Below are 24,663 nucleotides of genomic sequence, written 5' to 3'. Positions count from 1 at the left end.
CTCATCTGCAACTTCTGCACCAACTGCCACGCGTTCCGGTCCTCTTATGCTGCACTCAAAGCTGGGGCCAGGAGGTGCCTAGTTTGTCTCACTGTGTTTGTAGGCAAGGTGAATGCAGATGTGGCACCAGAAATCTACAGGGTATGTATCTTACAGTCTCTGAGACTGATAGGAAAGGTTTGGAGTGGCAAGGCTCAGCACGATCTAAAAGCAAAGTGGAGGGATGCTGAAGGGAGAAAAGTTGCCATGTTACCTGTTGGAGGACCATCATCTAACTCAAGGAAAAAAGCCACCAATAAAGAAGAGGCCATATCTAACATCTAAAAATAATATTAATAAATGTTTTCATTAATTTAGGTGTTCCTTTTTTGAAGTCATCAAGTATAAACTGGGATCTACCACTTGAGGACCTGAACTATTTTGATGTTTAACTAATTCTCTCACCATGCCTTTCTTCCTAATTATTCTGAACATTTCTATGATGAGTTTTTCTTCAAAGTGGGGCAATAAAATGTTGGCTTTGTACTCCGAAGCACAGTCACAGCTACAAAGAGAGTGGTTTGAGAGCCTTTTTTTCCAAACACTATGAAAGAAAATATGCTGCTACCCAGAAGTAGGCAAACCATCCACAAACCAGAACAGTTGACGGCTTTAATATAAAAATCACTTTTATTTTCAAAAGCAGCAGCACTGTGTTATAGTTGTATTACCGTTAAATTAAAGAAACACTGTCATGATTGAGGACAGCTTAATCTATGAAATAAAATCTTCAAAGTAATTCAAGTCCATCTTCTGTACATTATATCTCATTGGAATACACCAAAATCAGTTTATTTTCTGTTCGTTACCACCATTTCTCAAAGAAAACACAGTTCCTATGAACACCGGAGTTGTACAGCAGTTGGGAAATAGATTCTATCATCGGAGGTGGACCACAAATGTACCACAGAGTATCCTTAGATACATGCTTTTCTAGATCCTTTTCAGATATTCTTCCCTCTGACAAAAAAAAAAAAAGTAGGAAATGAGAACAGAAATACTTACTCATGTAATTTCAGAAAGAGCGAGCAATTAGGGGTATCGCAAGTGCTCATTTCCTAAAAGTGTCAGGCCTAGTTAAGGATAACAGGTAAGTTTTGAGGCTTACAGAACAATTTGTTTTTCCTGGGGATTTAGAGCCCTACTTCCAGTTGGAGTGCATTAGTCACTGAACATGGCTAACATACAACTAAAAATCCCATATTCAGACGAAAAAACAGATAATTATCTCAAAGACAAATACAGCAGAAATGGAAATGTGATGAAGTGCCTCTTGCAAATAGTCATCTCATCCTTCATCAGTCTTGCACAAAGTAAATACTAGTTGCTGGAATACGATTTCAGTGGGAAATACCAGTATAAAGTTTAGCAGAAGCACTTCAGTGGAAGGGAAAAAAACTGCAGAAGTTTAACTTTTCTCCAAAGCATAATAAATATACCGAAATTATTTATGTTTAGCTCACATCTCATTTTGAATCTTTAAAAATACTAACGTAGGTAAATGTGCACTAAACTAATTGTATTCAACTTCCTCCTCAAGGAGGTAATCAGACATAGCACTTTAGAAATGAGCACAGTGCCATTGTGCGTACCTGTGATGTGGGGCTGAAGTTCTTCACAGATGGGTGAATTCTGCTGGGTAACGTGGAAACGACATGTGATCTTTCCAGGAAGTGCACTCATCAAACCAAGAATATTTTTCTGTAATGTTAAACATACTTTCTTATACCACAAGCCATTAAATCAAAGCAGATGTTTGCATACTGTCCCAGAACACCAGTGATCATGAGTGAGTACCACAACTTTTGCATTTCAGCACTGAGTACTCTGTGGGTTTGACTTCAAAGGGCTGATCTGCACAAGTAAGCTGAATTTCTATACCTGGAATCTGAACGTGCTACTAGCTCTGTTAGTGCTTTCCTCTGTTTTACAATAGGTTGTAATTTGTAAGATTTGGATCTAAGAATGAGTTATGTATGTCCTCTCCTGTTTTTTCCCATTAAATTTGTGTTCTTTTTCATTTCCATATTTGTTTTCCATTTGGAAAACATGCAATATATGTTCACCATTTCTTACAAACTTTTTGAGTTCAGCTCTTTTACCTTGTAAGAATATCAGATCCTTTCCCTCCTTCTCCAAGTAAAACCAACGATGGTGTAATTCACAACTGTGATAATTAACACCACAAACCGAGTGGCATCGGTTCAAATCATAATTAAAAACAAAAGAAAACAACCAAAAAAAAATCCTGTCAGTCAGATGCTATAGGTACTCTGAAATGAAGACTTGTTTACTGTTTGGATTCTGTACTAATTGGGGTTTTCACTGCTGGAATGGGTACTGTGGAAATAATTTCTATTCTGTGAACAGGTACATTAGTTCATTTCACTGTGTTGCTTACAGACTAGTTACTGCATTGAACAGACTGCTATGGATTACTTAGCAAAAAAAGAAAAAAAAAAGTCAAACATCTTATTCAATAGACAGACCTGTTTCTGACTCCCTAAGAAGAGGAGGAATGAAGAACAGCAGATAAGGCACTGCTGTACACTGTTCCACTAGTAAATACCTCTAGTGTCAGCCCACTTTTACTGGTCCACATGGAACTGTAAACTCTTTTCCCCTCCATGTGGAACCACGTACAATTTCATAGCACTTTTGAAACAATCCATGTCCCAAGACCTACCTGGAAAGTGTACCAAAGCAGCTTAAGGCAGGCCTTAACATGCTTAAATAATGCTGCAGTCATTCTCAGCACCTACTTGTAACCTACCTCTTTGTGACTCAGAGACAAGGACAGAAAGTGGCAGGTATGATTCATGGGACATAAACCACCATGTAATGTCTTCTAGTATCCTAGAGCTACAGACAGGAGGAAGGACGAAGGAGAATGTGAACAGCTCAGCAGGATCTCTGCAGCCTAGTAAGCTGCTGTACAAACTAAAGCAAATGGCTGAGCAGTACAGACCTAACATCTATCCCACTGTCCTAGCCACAATAAAGGACAACATTCTATCCACATGAAATGAGCTAAATGGCATCTTGAAGTAGTCAAGTTAATATGGTAGTCTTTGTAATCTTAAGATTGCATGCTTCTCCTATTTCAGAGAACAAGATTTTCAAAGCAGTGCATATACCTGTGAAACCAGAGCACATGCCAAATGAGTACCACGCTGAGTACAGTAGGCTGACAAGCTGAAGGACAGCACTGTATGCAGACTGCTGCTTCAGGGAATGTGTCCTCCAGAACATCAGAAAAACCTAGGAGTTCCTCATAGTGATATTTGTGTGTCAGTCTCCCAACAACACAAAGCCCAGCAATCCTGGTTTCCTTAATCCTCTGGACAAAACTAGTAATGGATCCTTTATACTGTTTCTGGAATAATCATCAACTTGCACCTTGATCTTAAAAATTACCAATTCTTCAGAGAAACCTGTATTGTTAGGGATGCTTCTTCACAGAAGCTGTGCTAATGTGACCCTAAAACATCATCAGTAGCCTTAATGGCTGAATGTGTGATAACTGATCTCAAACTTGTAAGTAAATGCTTACAAAGTCCTGTTTCAAGTGACTTGTAAGAACTGCTGATAAATTCCTTCCTTCATACCCTAGTGCCCAATAATATATTACCAACAAAGCTTCCGTGCAAGTTTGGAAAGTTTTTCCTTTGGATATAATTGCTCTTACTAGTCTTTAAGTTCAGCATAATCTGAACTGAAGTTATGTGGTTATCCTATTACAGTAAACAGCATTACATATACTACTACTAAGTATACAGAAAAATACATTACAGTGTATATGATGTCTGATACACCATGATGCTCTCACGAGATTATAGGAAAATGCTGCCATGCAGGGCTAGTCAGCCTACAGTGAAATCAATACAAGCAGGTATGTCCAACAACACCTGAAATTTGATATATGCACATTATTTGTGCGTAAGTAAATAAGGAAACACAGATGGATTTGAGGCAGAAAGTAACTTTTGCCTGTCTGAACAATATCTTACACAGAAGGGGTTCTCTATGACCTGGCAACAAAATGATACATGTACTGGTTGCTGAATATTAGAGTTCTTTTTTTTTTTTTTTTGTTATTGTTTACCTTAAATAAGAGTTCATTTGTATTTTTTGCACTGTAGTACAGCTTCACTGTTCCCATTTTGTATCCGTTTCCTTTACTCTCTTGGTATCCGTGAAGATCTGCTACATGCAGCAGTATAGAAAACAAGGGGTTAATTCCAACACCCCCTGCTATCAGCACTAGCTTTACAGGGGTGTCACCAGGCTGAGGATCAAAGAAGAAATCACCTCCCACTCGCAGAGCCACTTCTGAGTCAAGAGTACACTATGATGGAAAAGAAGATAGATATTTAATTTCAAAACTCAAAACAAGTCTGAAATATCTTCTTCTTGCATCACAGAGTCACAAGATCTGCTGAACTGTGAGTTTTTATTCTTACTGACCAATGAGGAAAAACAAAGCGATTGTAAAATAAATGCAGTTATCTGAAGTCATCTGTTACAGCGTTCTCTAGAGATCTGTTGCTACTTTCAGAAGTTTCAGTCTTCTGATAAGGCAGGACAGTGCGTCCCCCTTTCCACCTCCAAAAAAGCAGAAAGAAGAATGACTCATGTTTTCCAACAGCAGTATTTGATGTGAAACTCCAAGGTTAACATGCAAGATCACAACTTTACCCAAGAACAGACTCATGTCAGAAAAGGCCCTGCTGTGAGGACGTGGAAGTCAGAATGAGTTGCACAGACAAGATTTTTCTGTCCCATTCCAAAAAAATAAGAAACCACCCTGAAGTGAAGCAAGTATCCACATGAATATTTCTTGCAGAGCCACTTCTGCATTTGCAGCTTGAGAATTGCAGAAGAAAAATAGAGTGAAAACCTCCCTCTCTCCTGGGACAGAAAAAAAATGATTCTTAGGAGAAACTTGCCAAAGCATGGTGGGTTTGGAGGTTTTTGGGTTTTTTTTGAGGGGGAAGGACATATGGAAAACTAAACTACAATAAGTAAAACATTTGGGTCACTATCCTTGGTAACCAAGTACTGCTTGTTGGAGGCTGAAAATGTAGTACAGAGGAGTCGGGTGAGTTCTCCCACATCACTGGAAGTTAACAAAATCAACAGGAGCAGAAAACACAGCTCATTTCAGACCATATCCAGGGTGGATAAACAAAAGGAGGAGGAGAAAAAAAGAAGAAAAACAGTAACTGAAACAAAAGGATTTCCATCATTGACTGTATAGTAAGCAAAGGCCTGAACATGTGCAGTACTAGAAGGAAAGAGGCCCTCAGCAGGTACTGAACAGAATCAAGGGGCTCCTAAAGTAGCAAGCACAACCTCTGAGAACAAGGTTTTTTGTCTTTCCCCATTTTTGCATAGAAGTATGACCATTCGGCTGTTGTGCAAGGCAATCAGCATTTATAACCTGAAACTAATTTCTCTCTCCATTTTCAATGTAAAGTGCAGGCTTTCTCACTAAATTTCACTGTTAAAAATAAGCATGAATCCAGAAGTGTTCCAGATTCATGCTGCAGAGGGAGGACATAGGATATGGTATCTTTAGTGGAAATAAGCAGTTTTAGACCAAAACAATCTCATTCTTGTCTAATCTGAAATGCCTTAGATAAATGAAGCATACAGTCCACACATTAAATATGAATACCTCTGAAAATAAGTTACACTAAGTAAATCTGTACTGTTCCCATGGCATCTTTTACTCTGAGATACCAACTTCCTTTATAGGCAACCTTTAAACACTTGAGATTTTGTTTCACCATACAAACAACCTGCTTCAATTCTAGGTTGCCAGGTTTTAATTCTTTTCTCAGGTAAAAGGATGCACTTTTGATTAGATTGAATAGTCAATACACACCTGACAGGTCTTTCTATAGCATCATGTTTGAACTAGCTCAGCTTATAACTAAAGATGTTCCTGTAAATTCAACCAGAAAATTCATCAGTGGCAAAATGAATGTGACATTAGACTGGGAATTACGAAGTTAGGCCCTCATTCTCTCTGAAGAGCATCACGAAAAGACAGGGCATTGTATTTTAAGTTATTGTGTGTTTCTGCTGGCATGCCTGCTACACTTTCTGCACATCTCAAAAACGTTTAAGTCCCAGTGCAGGTAACTCCATATCACCCTGAAATACTGTGGACGGTCTCATGGTAAGTGCTAGATTACCATCATTTCAGATATTGTCAATTATTGTAAACCTGAAAGAGTCTATCAATTTAAATCCTGCAGCCACGCATGAATGCCAGACAGGAAGCAGTAAGTGCACAGATGATAGAACAGGATGTGGAAGGAACAAAAGTTGACAGGAAAGATCATCGATGAAGTACGATCAGCAGTGGATAAGTCTTCTGACTAAGTAAGTCTGCAAACCAGATGAACAAAACATTGCAAGAGGACAAATTGTCAGACCTTACTTTTAATGTAGCTCAAGTCTTAGATTTTGTCAATATTACAAAAATACCAGAAACTTAAAAGAATACAGAAATTCTGGATTTCACTGCATTCAGTTTCAAAGGTATGAGAACCCTTAGAGATCTGCCATATCACTAAGCCCAGCACACACAAATTGAGACAAAAGATCAGAATAACTAAGTAACCATATCAGTATCCTATTTCAAGGTTTTAACATTTAAAATGATGGAACAAGTCAAGAGGAGTTTCATAGTCAATACAAAAAGTAGACTAACACCACTACCCCCCAAAAATGAAAAAATGTGCTAAATGCACAATCAGTAGTTTATCTCATTTACCTCAGTGTGAATCCAGCGAGCAGGAGGATGATCAGTGTACTTCACTGCAAGCTCTAACACTCCTTCTCGCTCCAACAGTCCGGGGCTTGAACACATTGAGAATCCCCCAATCACAGATACCCCAGGAATAAAGAAATCAACCCTAAAAATTGGTCAGAAACAAAAACTGAAACATGGAATACAGTGACTAAAACAAAACTCCTGGCTTTATTTCAGTTACATGTTCTGTACAAAAACATTTTCACTTCCAGAACACAACTTTTCCAAAAAATTGACCTAATCTTGAGTAACATCGTTGATTTACAGTCATCTAGAAACATCATCACCGTTACTGTACTGTCAGGATTTTAATCTGTTTTGCCTTTAGCATTAGGTGCAACATGTTGCAGCAGATTAGAATTATAAGTGTTTGAGTAAACAATTTACTTAGTAAAAACACAGCAAAAAACATCATAAGGCCTAACAGAGTGGTTTAAATCCCACTTTTTTCAGTGCCTTTGTGGAGCGGAAATGCTGAGTCACAGCTCCAATCAGTGATTGAGCACCTGGTAGGAAGGCAGGGCCAACCCAGGGGAGCTCAGCTGCAAGCAATGCACCTGAGTGACCGGAAGGGCTGGAGCCAGGCTTCACCTCTTTCCAGACCTCACTGAAGGGTTGGCAGTGGAGGCAAGGGCATCTCTCTAGAGATTCTTGCCTATCTGGGGCCTTCCAAAGGTGAGCAGCTTCCTTCCTTTATCGCTGAGCCCGTGGCTGTTGCATTTGAGCAAGTGCTCACTTGCTGCAGCCTGGGGTCTTACTACTCTGCTGTCATTGCTGTGCTTTCCATTGTGTTACACTTTGTTATTTCCCTTTTTTTCTCAAACAAAGAAAGGTTGGGAAACTAACTTTGGGGAATATATTTTTGAATTAACATTTTCTTTTCTTGGGAAGATGAAATAACTGAAGGAAAAAGAGTAAAATTCCTTATGTGAAAAGTTACTAGAATAAGTAGAACTGCTTTACTTATTGAACTGCGTTGCCCTCTGGTGGCAGATGCCTTTTTCCAGTTGGCAGTAAAGGGGAATAAATTACTACAATTTCTTTTAAGCAAAAGAAAATCATTCCTTGGTTTCTGGAAATGAGCAGTTAGAACACACGGCTAACTTTCTGCAACACCAGCAATCGGAGAGTATGAAAGGCAAGTCATTACTATGCATGAACTGCAATGTACTTCCATGAAAGTAAGGCTTCGCCACTCCAAGTAGTAAGAAAAGTTTGATGTTAGTATATAATCTAACGCTTAAATTCCTCAGTGTTGCCAAAACACTTAAATGCATCAATTTTCTATAGCAGATAACAAAATTGATGTATTTCAAAATAAATCTAATGTTTAACATTAACTGTGCTGCTCCACTTAAGGAACAATTGCACATGTAAGCAATGCCAGGTACTTTGTAACGATTTCTCAATGCAAATGTAGTTAAGCCAGCTCAGTATTAGTTAAATGAGATGTAACATGAAGTAGCTGACCTCCACTGCATAAATATTTTCTTTAAGCACGAAGACTGTATTCTGCATGGAGACCATATTAAAAGAAAAGAAAGAAAAAAAAAAAAGAGGAGATCAGCAATTTGACTGGCTTACTGCTTGAAGAAAAAAAATCTTTCCTGCTCACTTCCTACAAAGCTTCACTTTTCAAAGAAAACTATCCTCTCTTTCTCTTGAAGTGAGCAGTGCACAATGCCATGGTGATACAAGTGTCTAGGCAAATATACTTGATGGCTTGTGGAATTGCAATTGTTTGTCTCGCACTTGCAGTGAACTGACACCTGAGAAGACCAACAGATCCAAAAAATCTGGCATTTCACTTTGTATTTTTGCTATCCTCAGTTTCTACAGCCCCTCTGACAATAAAGCTCAGCATCTCTAACAGTCAAAGACATGAAAGGATGATTCTTCGGCTGCAGCAGTTAACTGTATCAAAGACTCAAAAAGCTACTGCAGCTCTTTACCACCCTCTGGTGGAAAATTATCTTACTCTCCAGATCAATGAAAAGAATAAGAAATCATATTTATGCTGTAAAACACCACTTCACATTCAAGTTATGTTTTCCCTGACATATAAGGGTGAAATTCTTCATGCCTAGTGTACTTCTTATGTTAGCACTTCTTTCCCAATGATATCATGATGAGAGATTTCAGAACATAGTATACTGTAACTTGTGGACTAGTTTGTATTTCTGATGGCATGTCTCAGCTGTGTGCGAGGAGGGTAGGGCCTCAGATGAAATGCAATATGTGACAGCTTAAGTAAAAAGAACTGCAGAGGAAAAAACACACTGTAAAACTTCACAAGAAGAAAAGGCACAAAAAGAGGTGGAACAGTGAAGTTGTTAGGGTTGCTTCTCATTTTCCTCCTTTTAAGGGCTACCTAAGCCAAGTATTTAAGAAAAGAATAACTATCAGCAGTTGCTGAAGATAAGAAACAAAACCTTAAAGCTACTTGTAAGTTATTTATAACATACATATACCTCAGTGCTTGTTTTAAGAAATTAAAACAGATTACAGCAACAAGTTTTCCTTATTGCCAAAAGTCAGATAAAGGCCAACATCTACCAGCATGCCTGTGAAACAAATTCACTTTTGATTCTGAAAAACTGGCTAAACAAAACACTTTCATACATAAACACATGCATATTAGTGACAATCTTTGGCTGTAACATCCTATATGCTATAGCAAATTTTAACAAATTAGCCTTTTCTACTCAGGAAATTGTGGCCTGGTATTTTGTACCGCTCATCAGAAAATGTGACCACAGTTTATAGCTGCAAATATAGAAAAGTTGTATCCCTTACAATAGCATTAGAACACTTTAGAAGAAAAAGAAAATGAAAAAGAGTAATTATAATTAAAGCTTTCAGTATGATAATTGCTAGAGCATTTTTGGAGGGTAAATGAACTTTCTGAGTATGGGCAAGCAAGAATTTTAATATGAGTCACTGCACATGTGCAAAAACTGCAGCAAATTACTCCACAAACACAAATTATTGCAATCAACATCTTGTGTTCTGCTTCTATATTTAAAAGCCAGCATATTAACACAGTAAGAGTAATGTATGCTGTTAATAGCCTCGCAGCAATAGTATGATTCCAGTAAAACCATTTTCAGATGGCCTAAGCCAAGAAAAAGTTTAAGAATCTTTTAAATGATCAATGCAAAAGCAACTACTCATATTTTTTAATTAATCTTTGAGGGGGAGGGGGGAAAAGTGATGGAGTGGGAGCATTTCTTATTAAGAAGACAAACATGAAAATCCACTGCGTTCCTATGGGGTACGAGGGGGAAGAGCTGTGCATTTGCTTAAACAATTAGCTAATTACTTCAGAGGCTCAGCAATTAGACTTTATTTTCAAGTTTGCAGATTGTATTTCTATATTGAGCTTGCCTACCAGGCCCTTTCTTTCAGAGTGGAAACTTCCAAGGAGAAAAAAAAAAACAACAGGCAATTCTGCTTTAAGTACAAAATTAAACTGAAAATACTAATAACTTCATCAGCAGTAGTCCCTGCCCTACTGTAAAAGGAAAAACAACAACTGGTAAATAAAAACTGTAGAGGACTTGCACAATAAAGTGCACTGTACTTCAAAGGCGGTTGGACTTGATGATCTTTATAGGCCCCTTCCAACTGAAATATTCTATTGTATTCTATCCTAAAATACTATTGAAGAAGTCTTGTAAGACATAGAAACCAAAGAAAAATACTTCTGCTCTTTAGAAATAAGTATTAGAATATTTAATAATAGTTAGCCATATAACAGCACCTCCTCTGAGCCATGAATAATAAAACATCTTAGTTATAGAACTGTCTGAGTTGGAAGGTGCCCTTAGAGGTCATCTAGTCCAAGTCCACTGCCATGAACAGGGACGCCTACAGCTCGATTGGGTGCTCAGAGCTCTGTCCAGCCTGGCCTTGCATGTCTTCAGGGACAGAGGGCTTCCACCACCTTTCTGGGCAACCTGTTCCAGTGCCTCACCACCCTCACTGCAAAAAACTTCTTCCTCACATCCAATCTAAATCTGCCCTCTTTTAGTTTGAAGCCATTTCCCCTTGTCCTATAACAACATCCTATTATATAAATGACTACCATTTTTCAGTACCCAATTATCAGAAGCCATTAACAATTTATTACAGTGCACTTTGGCTAGTGATTTTTCCTTTATATATCATAAGGTCTTACCACTGTCCCGCTTTGAAAGTAAAATCTTTATTTCTGATGGCCAAACGTAGTCTCTTAACTGTCTCTGATTCATTGATGATTCCACACACTTTGGCTTGTGAAATTACCTAACAAAAGAAAAATAAATACCCGCATGATGTGAACAGTATTTGCAGCAAAAGTACTCTAGAATCTGTAAGTGAGATACCTGGCACTTCACAATACCTGCACCATTTCACTACCTAAAGCACCAACATTTTTTCACTGTGGTAGAGAAACAAGAATGGATCCAGTTAGTGATTGTAGAAATGGTTTTGTACTTACAGACCACCATCTTTGCACAAAGCAAACACTCCTTTATCTTCCCACCAACAGTAGCAAATCTCTGATGTGAAAATTGACAAAGGAAAGGTGCAAAAGCTCAGCTATTACTGAAGTCACTGAGGGAACTCTGGATTTGTATCTAGTTTCACGTAATTGAATGCCTTGTGTTACTGATTTACACACACACCCATCTGACCATATATATGATCTCTGAACACAGGAAACTGTGACACAAGCATTCATTTCTAGTTAACATAAGAGTTTTGTTTGGCAACCAGATGGGAGGGGATGGGAAAACTGTAGTGGAAGGATAGGAGGAAGGAAGGAAGGAAGGAAGGAAGGATGGGAGGAAAGCGGGAAGGAAATAAAAAGCAAATCTAGCTACACAGAATCACAGAATTGTAGGGGTTGGAAGGGACCTCTAGAGATCATCGAGACCAACCCCCCTGCCAAAGCAGGTTCCCTACACCAGGTCGCACAGGTAGGTGTCCAGGCGAGACTTGAATATCTCCAGAGAAGGAGACTCCACAACCTCCCTGGGCAGCCTGTTCCAGTGCTCCGTCACCCTCACCATGAAAAAGTTCTTACGCACATTCGTGCGAAACTTCCTGTGCTGCAGCTTATGTCTGTTTCCCCTCGTCCTGTCTCCACGTACCACTGAAAAGAGACTGGCCTCACCGCTATGGCCGCCACACCTCAGATATTTATAAACCTGGATCAGGTCCCCTCTCAGTCTTCTTTTCTCAAGGCTAAACAGACCCAGTTCACTTAGCCTTTCTTCATAGGGGAGATGCTCCAGGCCCTTCACCATCTTTGTGGCCCTCCGCTGGGCTCTTTCCAAGAGATCCCTGTCTTTTTTGTACTGGGGAGCCCAGAACTGCACACAGTACTCCAGATGAGGCCTTACCAGGGCAAAGTAGAGGGGGAGGATCACCTCCCTCGACCTGCTGGACACGCTCTTCTTAATGCACCCCAGAATGCCATGCATTCTGCATGCACATCCGTCTACAGGATCACATGGGGAGGAGTTTCCCACTTTATTACATGCAATTTAAACACTTTGATGCCTGTCAGTACAACATAGATGCTAAGATAAAAATGCCTGATGATGAGAGATGGAGAGGGGATGATAATTATTATATTTCTACTTCTACAAATAAAGTAATGCTGTATATATTTTCTAAACAGGCCAGTATACGCATTCTTAAGAATGCAAATGCCGCTTACTACATTAGGAAATATGAGTAACTCGCCACAACTTCACCACTTTTCATTTGTGTAAGATCAAATAGATTAAAAAAAAAAAAAAACAACTTAAGCTATGCTCTAATTTAAAACACATGGCAGGAAATTAATTTCTTCATAAAGCAGCATCTGAACACATCTACTGTCCCACAAAACAGCAGGACGTTTGCCAATTTAAAATAACATAGCAAACATTTCCTCTCCACTTTAGCAGATACTATTAAAAGGGAAAAGCAGTCTTTCTCTGTTAACAAGACAAATGTCAGATTAATTACTTAAATGGTTGTTTCAATTGAGAAACTTTAAGTGCAGGAAATTGACATTAAGCTTGGATCTTCTTCCTTCCCTTCTTTACTCTTCTGAGCACTCCCCAATTTGTTGTTTGGCCAATTCATCTGAGAGAGCACTGGAAATGTAATCCTTGATTAGTATACTACAAAAGTTAAATTTGTCAGGGTGATCAAAGACCTTCAGACAGTATTTTTTGGAACATCAGAAGTGTGATGGCCAAAACACAGCAAAACTGCAGTGAGACAGGAGGACACTATTTGGGACCTTGCCATTTTATTTCAAAGCATCAGGCACTTGTTTTTGTTCTTGTCCTTCATGTTACCAGTCTTCAACAGGAGATAAAGTTTGGCATGCACACTAATGCAACACAGACCTATGATTCTTTCATCTTTCTAAAGGCCAAATAAGGCAGTATAGACTAGGAGAAGCCAACTGCTGATTACATGGAATTTAAAACCAAGCAGAGGATTTAAAATAAACTGATTTTAAAGCGGTTGGGGAAAAAGTAACAAAGAATAAATCAAGCTTTTAAATAAAGAAACAACACTCTGACATGTGGAGAATTTCTCACAGAACTGAATCATAGAACAGCTTGGGTTGGAAGGGATCCCAAAGATCATCAAGTTCCAACCCCCCTGCCACAGGCAGAGACTCCAACCTCCAGATCTGGTGCTAGCCCAGGGCTCCATCCAAACTGGGCCTGAATACCACATCCACAGCTTCTCTGGGCAGTCTGTTCCAGCACCTCACCACTCTATGAAGAACTTCCCGCTGACATCCACTGAGCCCAGTTCTTCCACCTTACTCATACAGCTTCCTTCGGACCTCAGACCTTATGCAGCTGTTTGTACCAGCTCAGAGCTCTCAACACTTTATTTTCAAGCTGCCCCACATCTGTTCTGGGCAGAAAAAGTAAGCAAGTCAAGCTGTCAGAAGTATCAAAGATGAAAACATGGTTGCAAAACTGCAAGACTTTTGTCCACGTCAGAAGCAAAAATGGGCATCTACACTTGTTGCTACAGTCACTCTGTCCATGTACTGAGTTAATTTAGCAACAGACCTACGTGAAAGGCTGCTGGCCCCTACCCAAGGAAGTGCTAATGCTGGACATGAGCTGCTGAAGCACAGCTCTGAAACAAATGGTTTCCAAAGTAGCTTTGCTAACAGGTACAATGATACTGTATTTGTCTGCCACCCACAGCCTATGGCATGGGTGCTAAATCTCTTCTATATATATATATATATGATAATATACACAATCATTAATGCTGCGTAGTGTGAGGCACATACTGTTCGTCCTGCTCTGTGGCAAAGGCAGGACTGACCTGTCATCATCAACTTCTTAACACTGAGAAAAGCTATGTAAAGATTGAAGAAAAACTAGGCCCAAAGTTCTGGGAATTAAAGACGGGGCTTATCAACAAAAAAGTTCCCTAATTCTCTGAAAAAGCCTCCATTTGCCTATCAAAGTCCACATGACCAGAATTCTATTCAATTTTTTTGTCTAATTTGAAGTAAACAGAATCATAATTTTTATACCTCACTACTTTCCCTCTATTGACCACAAAATCCACCACTTTTACAATAGTATCAAATACAAAAAATGACGGGGAAAAAAGCAAAAGAGATTCCATGTGAATAGAAACTGAAGCCTATGAATCAAATATAATTATCCAATTTCTTCACCAAAAAAGAAAACTTAGTAACATCCTAAAGAACAGAACACTAACCTCCTGGCGAAAATTATTTGCTGTTCTCTCAAGGTGGTCCATTTTCCTTTTTGATTGTGTTGTGCTGCAACAAGAAGCAAACAAACTGTCATTTTGACAGCTGTACTACTGTGTCTTACTGATATGAATTTCTGTTAATCCAATAATTTGTCAGCGTAATCCAGCAGACATTCCAGGTGACATAGTTCTGAATCAGAATTATATGCAGCAATATAAATGGGAGATTACAAAGTATTCACAGGTATGTAATAATTTGTCACTTGTTATTTCAGAGTGTTATCATGACATTCTCTTCAAAAAACAGAAGTGTTTGTAGATGGATAACTTACCCATTCACTGTACAGTAACAAGAAGCAGAGTGCCTCAACACCACCAGCGCAGAATGAGCAGGACAAAGTCTGCAGGCACTTCTCAGTAGGTGAGGAATAGTAAAGCCCATGGAAGTGGTAACACAAGCCATGATAAGCAGGCTGTCTTTACAATCACCAGCTCCTGAAAAACCCACATTAATATTTATTAAATAAAATACCCACTGTTTGACATGGCTTGTTCTTATATACAAGTCAACAAGACTGCTGGCTAGTAACCAAGACTACCCTGAGCTTGATACTGAGGCTGGTATTGTTCATTAACCTTACTGATAGCTTGGATGATTGTGACAGAATGTACCATCAGCAAAACTAGGATACTTAGCTCTATCAAATAGTGTATTGTGCTCTTTGTATCTGTTATCATTTGCATGGAATCACAGAATTGTTTGAGTTGGACTGTCACAAGTCCCTGGATCCAGATGGGATTCACCCAAGGGTGCTGAGGGAGCTGGTGAAGGTGACTGCCAAGCTGCTTTCCACCATCTATCAGTGTTCCCGGTCAACTGGAGGTCCCAGAGGATTGGATGCTTGCCAGCATGACTCCCATCTACAAGAAGGATTGTAAGGAGGATCTGGGCAACTACAGGCCTGTCAGCCTGACCTCGGTGCCAGGGAAGGTTATGGAACAAACCTCGAGGGAGATCACATGGCACGTGTGAGACAACTGGGGGATCCCCAGACAACATGGGGTCATAAAAGGCAGGTCCTACCTGACCAACCTGACCTTCTATGATCAAGTGATCCACCTGGTGGATGAGGGAAAGGCTACTCAGATTTCAGTAAAGCTTTTCATGCAGTATTCTCCTGGAGAAGCTGGCAGCCTGTGGCTTGGACAGGTACACTCTTTGCTGGGTAAAGTGACTAGAGGGCCAGGCAGAGAATGCTGGTGAATGGAGTTAAATCCAGCTGGCAACCAGTCACGCACAGTATTCCCTGGGGATTGGTACTGGGGCCTATCCTGTTTAATATCTTTAGTGATGATCTGGACAAGAGTATTGAGTGCACCCTCAGTCAATTTGCAGATGACATCAAGTTGGGAGGAAGCGTCGATCTGCCTGGGGATAGGAAACCCTTATAACGGGATCTGCACAGGCTGAGGCCAGTGGGATGGAGTTCAACAACACCAAGCACCAGGTCCAGCAGTTTGGCCACAACAACTTCAGGCAACACTACAGGCTTGGAGCAGAGCAGCTGAAAGACTACGTGGCAGAAACAGACCTGGAGCTGCTGGCTGATGCTCGGCTGAATGTGAGCCAGCAGTGTGCCCATGTGGCAGAGAAGGCCAATGGCATCCTGGCTGGAATCAGAAGTAGTTGCCAGCAGGAACAGGGAGGTGATCATCCCTTGTACTCAGCACTGATCAGGCCACATCTCAAGTACTGTGTTCAGTTTTGGGCCCCTCACTACCAGAGAGACAGGGAGGCCCTGGAGCGTGTTCAGAGAAGGGCAGGAAAGCTGTGAGGGGTCTGGAGCACAAGTCTTATGGAGAGTGGCTAAGGGAACCGGGATTGTTCAGTCTGGCTGAGGCTCAGGGGAGACCTCATCACTCCCTACAACCGCATGAAAAGAGGTTGTGGTGATGTAGGGATCAGCTTCTCCTCCCACGTAACTATTGACAAGGAGTAGAGGGAATGGCCTCAAGTTGCACCAGAGGAGATTCAGGTTGGACATTAGGAAAAAATTCTTTGAGTGATTAGGCACTGCAACATGCTGCCCAGGGATGTGGATTTCTGGAGGTGTTTAGTAAGTATTTAGATGTACTAAGGGACATGGTTTAGTGGGGAAATATTGGTGGTTGGTGGACAGTTGGACTGTGATCTTGGAGGTCTTTTCCAACATTGGTGATTCATGATTAAATCCAGACTCATTCCCCTGCCATGAACAGCAACACCTACAGCTAGATGAGGTTTCTCAGAGCTCCACCCATCCTGACCTTGAATGTCCCCACAGATGGGACTTCTAACACCTCTCTGGGCACCTGTTTCAGTGCTCCACCACCCTTATTGTAAAAAATTTCTTCCTTATATCCAACCAATCTCCTCTCCTTTATTTTGAAACAATTTCCCCTTATCCTATCATAACAGACCCTGCTAAAGAGTCTGTCTACTTCTTATTGTCCCCTTCAGATACTGAAAGGCTGCTCTCAAATTTCCCCAGTCTTCTCTTCTCCAGGCTGAACAACACCAGCTCTATCAGTCTGTCCTCATAGGAGAGGTGTTCATGGATCATTTTTGAGGTCCCTCTGGACAGGCTCCAACAAGTCCACATCTCTTCTGTACTGAGGACTCCACATTTGGACACAGTACTCCAGGTGAGGCCTCACCAACGCAGAGCAGAGGGGCAGGATCACCTCCCTCGCCCTGCTGATCATGCTGCTTTTGATGCAGCCCAGGATATGGTTGACTTTCTGAGCTGCGAGGGCACACTGCTGGCTCACGTCCAGCTTACCATCCACCAATACCACTGGGTCCTTTTTGGCAGGACTCTACTCTACCCTTACATCCCCCAGCTTGTACTGATCGTAGGGGTCACCATGACCCAGGTGCACTTGGATTTATTGAAACTCATGAGATTTGTCTGGGCCCGCTGCTTAAGCCTGTCTAAGACTCTCTGGGTGACATCCCATCCCTCAGGCATGTCAACCACACCACGCATCTTGGTGTTATCCACAAACGCACATAAAGGGAGGCATTACTTTCAGAGCAACCTACCAACAATTTTCAAAGCAAGCCAAAAGTATTCTTAATTTATCAAATTTGGGAAAATGTTTATAGTAAGCCAAAAGGTTTCTTACTGCTTGTAAATCTGCCTTTGTTTTTCCTATAATGGATCAGCATAATTGTCTATCACACTATCCTCACCTATCTCACACTATCATATGAGTTCTAAAAAGCAGTCCCTTGCTTCTACAAAGCAGTCTTAATCATTTACTTTCATTTAAATCCCTTTTACTGCAGTCTCTTAAAGCACATCATTTATTTTCAAATTGTTTTTGTTTTTCATTTTGAACCCTTTCAAATGGCAGTGATCCAGCTTGCTTCACTAATCAGGTCTATACTCTCGAGGCTTTCACAACAGCTGCACTGGCTGGTCACTCAATGATTTGTTCTGTTTGTAATCTTTATAAATGGGAAGCAAAGCTTTCATAAATTAGGCTGTTCAGAAATGGAATACATTTACTGTAAGTACTGAAAATGCCCACTTTCAAGCATAAGAAATGTTTCCTGTGCATAATTTGTAATAGCTTTTTAGCATTTAATTACACAGCAGCTTGCAACTTTTCAAAATGGAATTATTCACAACTCTTCTGCTAATGGTGGGCAAAATTACTTCAAAAAATTTTTGCAACAGCACATAAAGACTATTCTCTATTTAAACAAAATACCGTAGTATTTCCTTCATGTGAATGTATAGAAGGCACGATAACATTATTACAGTTCTTGAAGTATGTTAGCAAGACAGACTGTAATGAAGAAAATGTAATGAAGCAATCACATTCATCAACATCAGTACAGTCAGTCTGAAAAGCCTGCACCCTCAAAAATCATTCAGTTACTCAGATTTATCAGAACACTTCATAATCCAGAGTCTTTCACGTAATGTATCTTGGTTATATCCACCTATATCTCCTGGTTTACACTTCCAAGTCAAAACCAATTAAAAGTAAAAAAAAGAAAAAAAAAGTGTGGAAGGGGATGGTTTTACGTAAGCAGCTTGTTCTAATAGCTGTGACTTTAACTAAACCATCACAACAACAAAATGAATTACATAAAGTACAGTGCTTCACTTCAGAAGCCAAGCACTGACAACAAAGATTTTTTCTTTTTTAAAGCATTTTGCATGCTTCAAAACCCTTTCTGTAATTAATTGCTACCAACCATAGTGACATCTGCTGGTAAATAACACAGCCCAACTTTGAAATCTAATACAAAGATACCTGACTATTTTATGTACTTGGTTTAACTTAATTGTGCTCCTCAGGTTGACAGTCCTTTAAAGGTAACCCCAGTTTGATGGCTGTCACGTCAAGAAACAAATACATGCCATCCTACACATTAAAGGAAAGCAACACTGCCCTGAATCATTCATTCCTGCACAGCGGTGCTCCCAGTGCGGGCACCTGCTGGGCCTGGATTACAGCATCATCAATCACTTTCCAATCCTGAAATCGGTACGCTACAACTAACGCATTCCAGAATCTCTTTAACGAGCCCAGGTTCCGCACTGCCACACACAGCTCTGAGTCACGGCTTTCCAATGGGAACAGCCTCTTCCCCACCTGCTATCTGCCCACCCTCCCTGCTCTCCCAGCTCCCTGCACTCCCGTCCTCTGAGCGCAAGCACTTCAGGCTCCCCTTCTGATGGGACGTTCTTTTATTTCCTATCCTCTTCTTACCCAACCTTACAGAAACACCCTCTCCGACATCCACCCCAAACCCTCCCTTTCTTCCATCGCTCTGCAGAGAAATGCGCGCTTCTTTTGCTTCTCTCCCTTCCAGAGGAGCTCCTTCTCCTTACCCCGAGAGCCAGAAGCCCCGCGTTAATGCACCGTGACATCTACCGCCGCGGCCTCTTCGTTCCTCAGTCCTACCCGTGCATCTGAAGGGAGAGACGGACTTTTAGCGAACCCGCGCTGCACTGGAGAGCGAACTGCTACAGAACGGAACGAGGGGGAAGCGGGGACGCTTAACAGAGCGGCACAGAGCCCTTTTCTACAAACTAGGTGAGAGGCACTCCACACCCACACCCACACCCCAAAGATCGTCAGCACGAAGCGCTTTCCCTCCGACCCAGAGCGAAGGAGCGCACGAGAACCACGCGGTCCCGTCTCCTCAGCAGGCCGGGATCGCACGCGGGCAATCGGCCGGAGGGCGCAGCGCCCGCTTCCCCCACGCCGCAACCCCTACCGGCACCGCGTCACGTGACGGAAAGCGCCTCTGTCACGTGGCAGGCGGGGCGCGCGCGCGGCTCCCCGCCTCTTCCGGCGCGATCCCCGCCGTGCGGCGGCGCCATGGCGGTGTTCCACGATGAGGTGGAGATCGAAGACTTCGAGTACGATGAAGAGACGGAAACGTACAGCTACCCGTGTCCCTGCGGGGACCGCTTCCTCATCACGCGGGTAACGGTGGGGGGCGATGAAGGGGAGGCGGCGTTAGGCCTCGGGTGTGCGGGCCGGTGCGTGACCGTGTCTCGCGGGCTGTTGCAGGAGGACCTGGAGAACGGAGAGGACGTGGCCACCTGCCCCAGCTGCTCCCTCATCCTGCGCGTCATCTATGACCAGGTGGGTGCGGGGGGCCGAGGTTGGGCTTGTCGTTTCCTGAGAAAGGTGCGATGGTAGCTTCTAAAAGCCTCTCGTAAAAACGAGATGTGGCTGGTAGGCAGCCGGTGGCCTTTCCTTTCGTGGCGCCGTCTCCTATCCCGATTGTTTTTCTGGTCCCCCGCATCTCCTGTTGTGCCTGAGTTTTAGAACGCTCTGGCTTTGGGTCACTGTGGGATGAAATGTGGGCAAAACAGCTTCCGTGACTCCAGCAGTGGTCACCTGGCCAAATAGCTTTTGTTAATTACGAGGCATGCTGCAGCTTCCATCTGCAGTACTCCATCCAGGCCTGGGGCTCCCAGCATGCATAGGACGTGGAGCTGTTGGAGTGGGTCCGGAGGAGGGCCTTGAGGATGGTCAGAAGGCTGGAGCACCTCACTATGATGGCGGGCTGAGGGAGCTGGGCCTGCTTGGCCTGGAGAAGAGAAGGCTGTGGGGAGGCCTTATTGTGGTCATCAAGTACCTAAAAGAACCTTATTTAAAAATAAAAATAAAAATCTTCCTGTTTACAGTCTGATAGTGATAGGATGAGGGGGAATGGCTTTAAAATAAAAGAGAGTTAGATGTCAAGAAGAAATTTGTTATTCATGGGGTGGTGAGGCAGTGGCACAGGGTGCCCAGAGAAGCTGTGGATGCCCCATCTGTGAAGGTGGTGTGGCCTGGTTGGGTGGGGTCCTGGGAATCCTGATCTGGTGGTTGGCAACCCTGCCCAAGGCAAAGGGTTGGAACTAGGAGGGCTTTTAAGGTCCTTTCCAACTGAAGCCATTCTTTGATCTTTGGGGAGAAAATTTTGTGCCCGTTATACCCAGACTAGAAAACAAAATGGTTATTCGATGCTTTTCTGAGGAAGAGGAGATCCAAGAAAAAAAACCAACAACAAACTAAAACTCTACTTGCTGTCTCTAGGAACAGTTCATGCGTGATGAAGTCATTGCAGAACCTTTGACAAACAAGGAACTGGTAAAGTGCTGATGAATCCATCATGAACTGTTGCTGCTTTAACATAAGGAAATTATGGGAATGACAATTTTGGGAAGATACTTGTTGCTCCGCCTGGAAGTTCTTGCTGCTGTGGGAAACACGTGCAATAATTGTCTGTCTTAATAACTTGTAAAAGAATTTTCTGGGACATTAACATAAGTTTTGTTTTGTTTTTTTCAATAGGGTTAAGCATTTTATTAGTATTAGTTGGGATACATACTCTAGAAGACCAGCACTATGATCCTAATTGACTTCAAATCAGTATGCAGAAGATGTGTACAGAGTTGTTTTACACTGAAATTAGAACAGTTACCTAGCAGTGATTTCTTAGACTATGCAGAGAAGTTCTGTATATTTAGTGTGTGTGTATACCAGCATGAAATGGCAGAGCTGAAATGCTGAGAGATGAATTTAGAAATCAGTAGGCCTCCATGGTTCTGTATGGTGCCGTACAGAATTGAAGTTTTGATGCAACTTGCTATCTATCTGCTTGGTTTTGTGCCCTCACAGTCCCAGTGTATACCGAGTTTGGGGAAAATGATGAGGTCCAGAACCAGTGCTGCTGGTAAATTGTTTTTACTCTGTGAGTGTAAGGAAAGTGCAGTTGTATTCGTAACTTGTGAGTGCAACATGTGAGTTGCGGCAGAGACAGCTTTGGCAGCTGTATCAAATGGGTATCTGACATAATGATTTATGCAATTTGTGTGCATTGTGTGAAATTAAACAGAAGGAAACGACGTTTTTTTTTACCCCTGTACAGTTAGTAATGTGTGAATGAACTTGAATTCAAAGTGGATTCTTATTTACCCGTATTTTCTCACTCACGCTGTGGTTTGACTCTTGCAGCAAACATAAAATAGGCTGTGGTTGTCTGTTCTGTTTGTAATACCACATTTTCTGAATATTTAAGTTTTGTTTTGTTGGGTTCTGTCATTTCCTAGATAAGAGATGCACACAGTTCACTTTATTAAAAAATAAAAAGAAATGTTTTTAGGACAGAAGAAAGTTGCAAGAATATGCTCCAAAGAACCATGGTTCCAAGACTACTTCTTGAATTACAGGCCACTGCACTTAAGTATTTATTTAAAATGGTGATAATTTGTATGTTTTAGTAGGTTGTGACATCTGTGAAGCTTTGGGAAAAGTATTTGTGCAGCATTTATGTCATGATTTCGCTCCAGGCACAAGAGATAAGCAAGTCTCACTGATGTCTTGGATTTAAGTATTTTTGTACGTACAACATTCTGTGAATGTTGGAAATGAACCTTCTAATTGCTTTTTAACACAAAAGGCAGAAGCTGACCCTCTTCAGCTGGAAGTTTTGAAGGCAATATGCACAACCCGAATTGTTTTTGTGCTGAACCACCAGGTGGCACTCCTGTCACTTAAATGTCCGTGCTGCAGAAAATGCTGTGGTAATTTGGTTAGCTAAATATATTTATTTTGACTTATGCTTAAATAAAGATGTTTAAAACTGCACCAGTGTTTATAATGGGCCATTGCTTATTCTGCTTGTGCACCAGTCACAATGATTTCTGAAGGTGTTGAGTAGCTGCTGTGGTTGTAATACTGAAGTTTCTCCAGGCTGGCTGAAAATAAGTGGTTTTTAGTCTATCAATAAATGCAGGAACCCCATTTTAGCTCCCATTCAAACTACAGCTGTATAAATACCAGGGTTTGTTTTCCAGAAGTCTTCCAGATAAAACTGTGTAGAGTTAAGTTTAAAAAGGAACACTGCTGGGGAATGTGTACTCAGAAGTATCAGCTGTATTTTATTTGGCGAGTGCTAATACAAGTTCTGAAATCTTCTGTATTGTTCACCATTGTTCTAAAATACAGATAAGAGCTTTTTGAACAATAATTATAGGAAAATTATTACATCAATTCAGGACTGTCAGTGCTTAAGTTTTTGTGATGAGCATATTATGCACAAGTTGTATGATGCCGTGTCTGTATGCATTACTGTTATTTTATGTAGTATCCAGGCTTTATTGAGGTTTTCATTTTATTTCCTTCTTCAGAGCTTTTTAGTAGCATAACAAAATAGTAAAATGTGGCTGATTTTGTTAGGAAAGGGTGTGTCCACATTTGCCCACAGAAGTTGCACTCAGCTTGGTGCCATTGCACTATCTTACATTTTATCAGGGAATAATCACTGTCCTTGTATAACAAAAAGGAAAGACAAAGGGAAAGAAAAAAAAACAACACAAAACCAAGGATGGATGATATGTGTCTCTCTTATGGCCTGAGATAGATGTTTAAAAACTGTTGAGGTGTTGTTTGCTTTTCCATCTTCTGTTACACAGAGAGGGATGGAGTTCTATACAAAGGAGTTCATCCTTCTGAAAGTTTAGTGATGCTAAAGAGCTGCCCATTTTTGTTCTTTCTGAGCTGGTGAGTGGCTTTGGACTCCAGTGATGGCACGCAGCTTTTTAAAATTCTTCCATGCTGCGTAATTCCAAAACACGAGGCAGGGCAATGTGAGTAACTCATCAGAAATGTTCCTTTCTAGGAATTCAGTCACAAGGTTTCTTCATACCACCACGGGCCCTTGCACAGTGTGTAGGCCTCTTGTTTGTTACTTGTGTAATTACATATTCTCGGAACCAATGGTTCACTTGTCTTCCAAAAAGACGCTTCTATAGGACACAAAGAAGTCTTTTGCTTGTATCTGACAAGCAGATGGATTGATTAGCTAAAAGGTCGTGTAATTCTGAATCATTGTGCCTGTTTATCAGGCATACATGATTTGTTTTGAATAGGTGCTTTGGAAGTCTGTGACAGAGACCCTGGACCTCCAAGAGTTGAGGTCTGTAGGTCACCCACTTCACCTCTCGCACTTGCTCCATTTGCCTGTATGTTAGGGAAGTTGTAATGACCTGAAGGTCAGTGTACAAATGCCTTGTCACTTCTTCCTTCCATCATAAATTTTTAATTTGGATTCTCAGCGCCATTCAAAAACTGACCTCATTTGCAGAGCATCATGTTAATGACAGTGAGTCTGTAGGCTGTCTGGTCTGTCTACCAAGAAGCAGACACTGATTCATTTTAAATGAACCTTCAACATACAAATTTAAGAATGTAAAGTGACAACTCTGTATAGTCACTGAGAAAAATAGCTTACGTGAACCCCATTTCCATCTTTCCTTAGTTTTAGTTTAAAGTTCAGACCAACCTTGACTGCAGGTTGAGTGTTTGCTACACTGAAAGCTTAATGAAATGTTACTGCAAATCAGACTTATGGCGATAGTTACAGTACAATAAAACAAATGTATGCCATTATTTTCTCTGCATGCAGTTCCTTGTGAGTTGCTCTCTCTTTATGCTTAGTTAGGCTATAGCTTTCATTCTGCTTTGTGGTAACTTAAAGTGCTGCTTTC

General features: G+C 41.2%; 2 protein-coding genes across 4 annotated transcripts; one reads left to right on the top strand and one right to left on the bottom strand.

Moving 5' to 3' along the window:
* Window positions 1-650: 650 nt before the first annotated feature.
* On the bottom strand, window positions 651-19,955 carry OXNAD1 (oxidoreductase NAD binding domain containing 1). Of its 3 annotated transcripts, XM_085226300.1 has the most exons (10): window positions 19,893-19,955; window positions 19,504-19,584; window positions 14,944-15,106; window positions 14,615-14,678; window positions 11,046-11,152; window positions 6,827-6,968; window positions 4,351-4,387; window positions 4,145-4,245; window positions 1,632-1,740; window positions 651-999 (listed from the first exon to the last, which is right to left on the bottom strand). In XM_085226300.1, exons 3-10 carry the CDS (start codon window positions 15,072-15,074, stop codon window positions 845-847), a joined length of 846 nt encoding a protein of 281 aa, XP_085082426.1. In that variant the 5' UTR covers window positions 15,075-15,106; window positions 19,504-19,584; window positions 19,893-19,955; the 3' UTR covers window positions 651-844. The 3 variants fall into 3 exon arrangements, with proteins under 3 accessions (XP_085082426.1, XP_019472044.1, XP_010711121.1); XM_019616499.3 differs by having other exon boundaries at window positions 4,145-4,387; window positions 19,893-19,954; XM_010712819.4 differs by having other exon boundaries at window positions 4,145-4,387; window positions 19,776-19,911.
* DPH3 (diphthamide biosynthesis 3) lies at window positions 19,937-22,762 on the top strand. Its single transcript, XM_003207162.5, has 3 exons — window positions 19,937-20,104; window positions 20,192-20,266; window positions 21,209-22,762. Exons 1-3 carry the CDS (start codon window positions 19,997-19,999, stop codon window positions 21,272-21,274), a joined length of 249 nt encoding a protein of 82 aa, XP_003207210.1. The 5' UTR covers window positions 19,937-19,996; the 3' UTR covers window positions 21,275-22,762.
* The last annotated feature ends 1,901 nt before the right edge of the window (window positions 22,763-24,663 follow it).

This window comes from Meleagris gallopavo, chromosome 6 (genome assembly GCF_905368555.1).
Source record: "Meleagris gallopavo chromosome 6, MGAL_WU_HG_1.1, whole genome shotgun sequence".
Lineage (NCBI taxonomy): Eukaryota > Metazoa > Chordata > Aves > Galliformes > Phasianidae > Meleagris > Meleagris gallopavo.
Note: the sequence above shows the minus strand (reverse complement) of the source record. Positions and strands in the feature narration are given on the sequence as shown.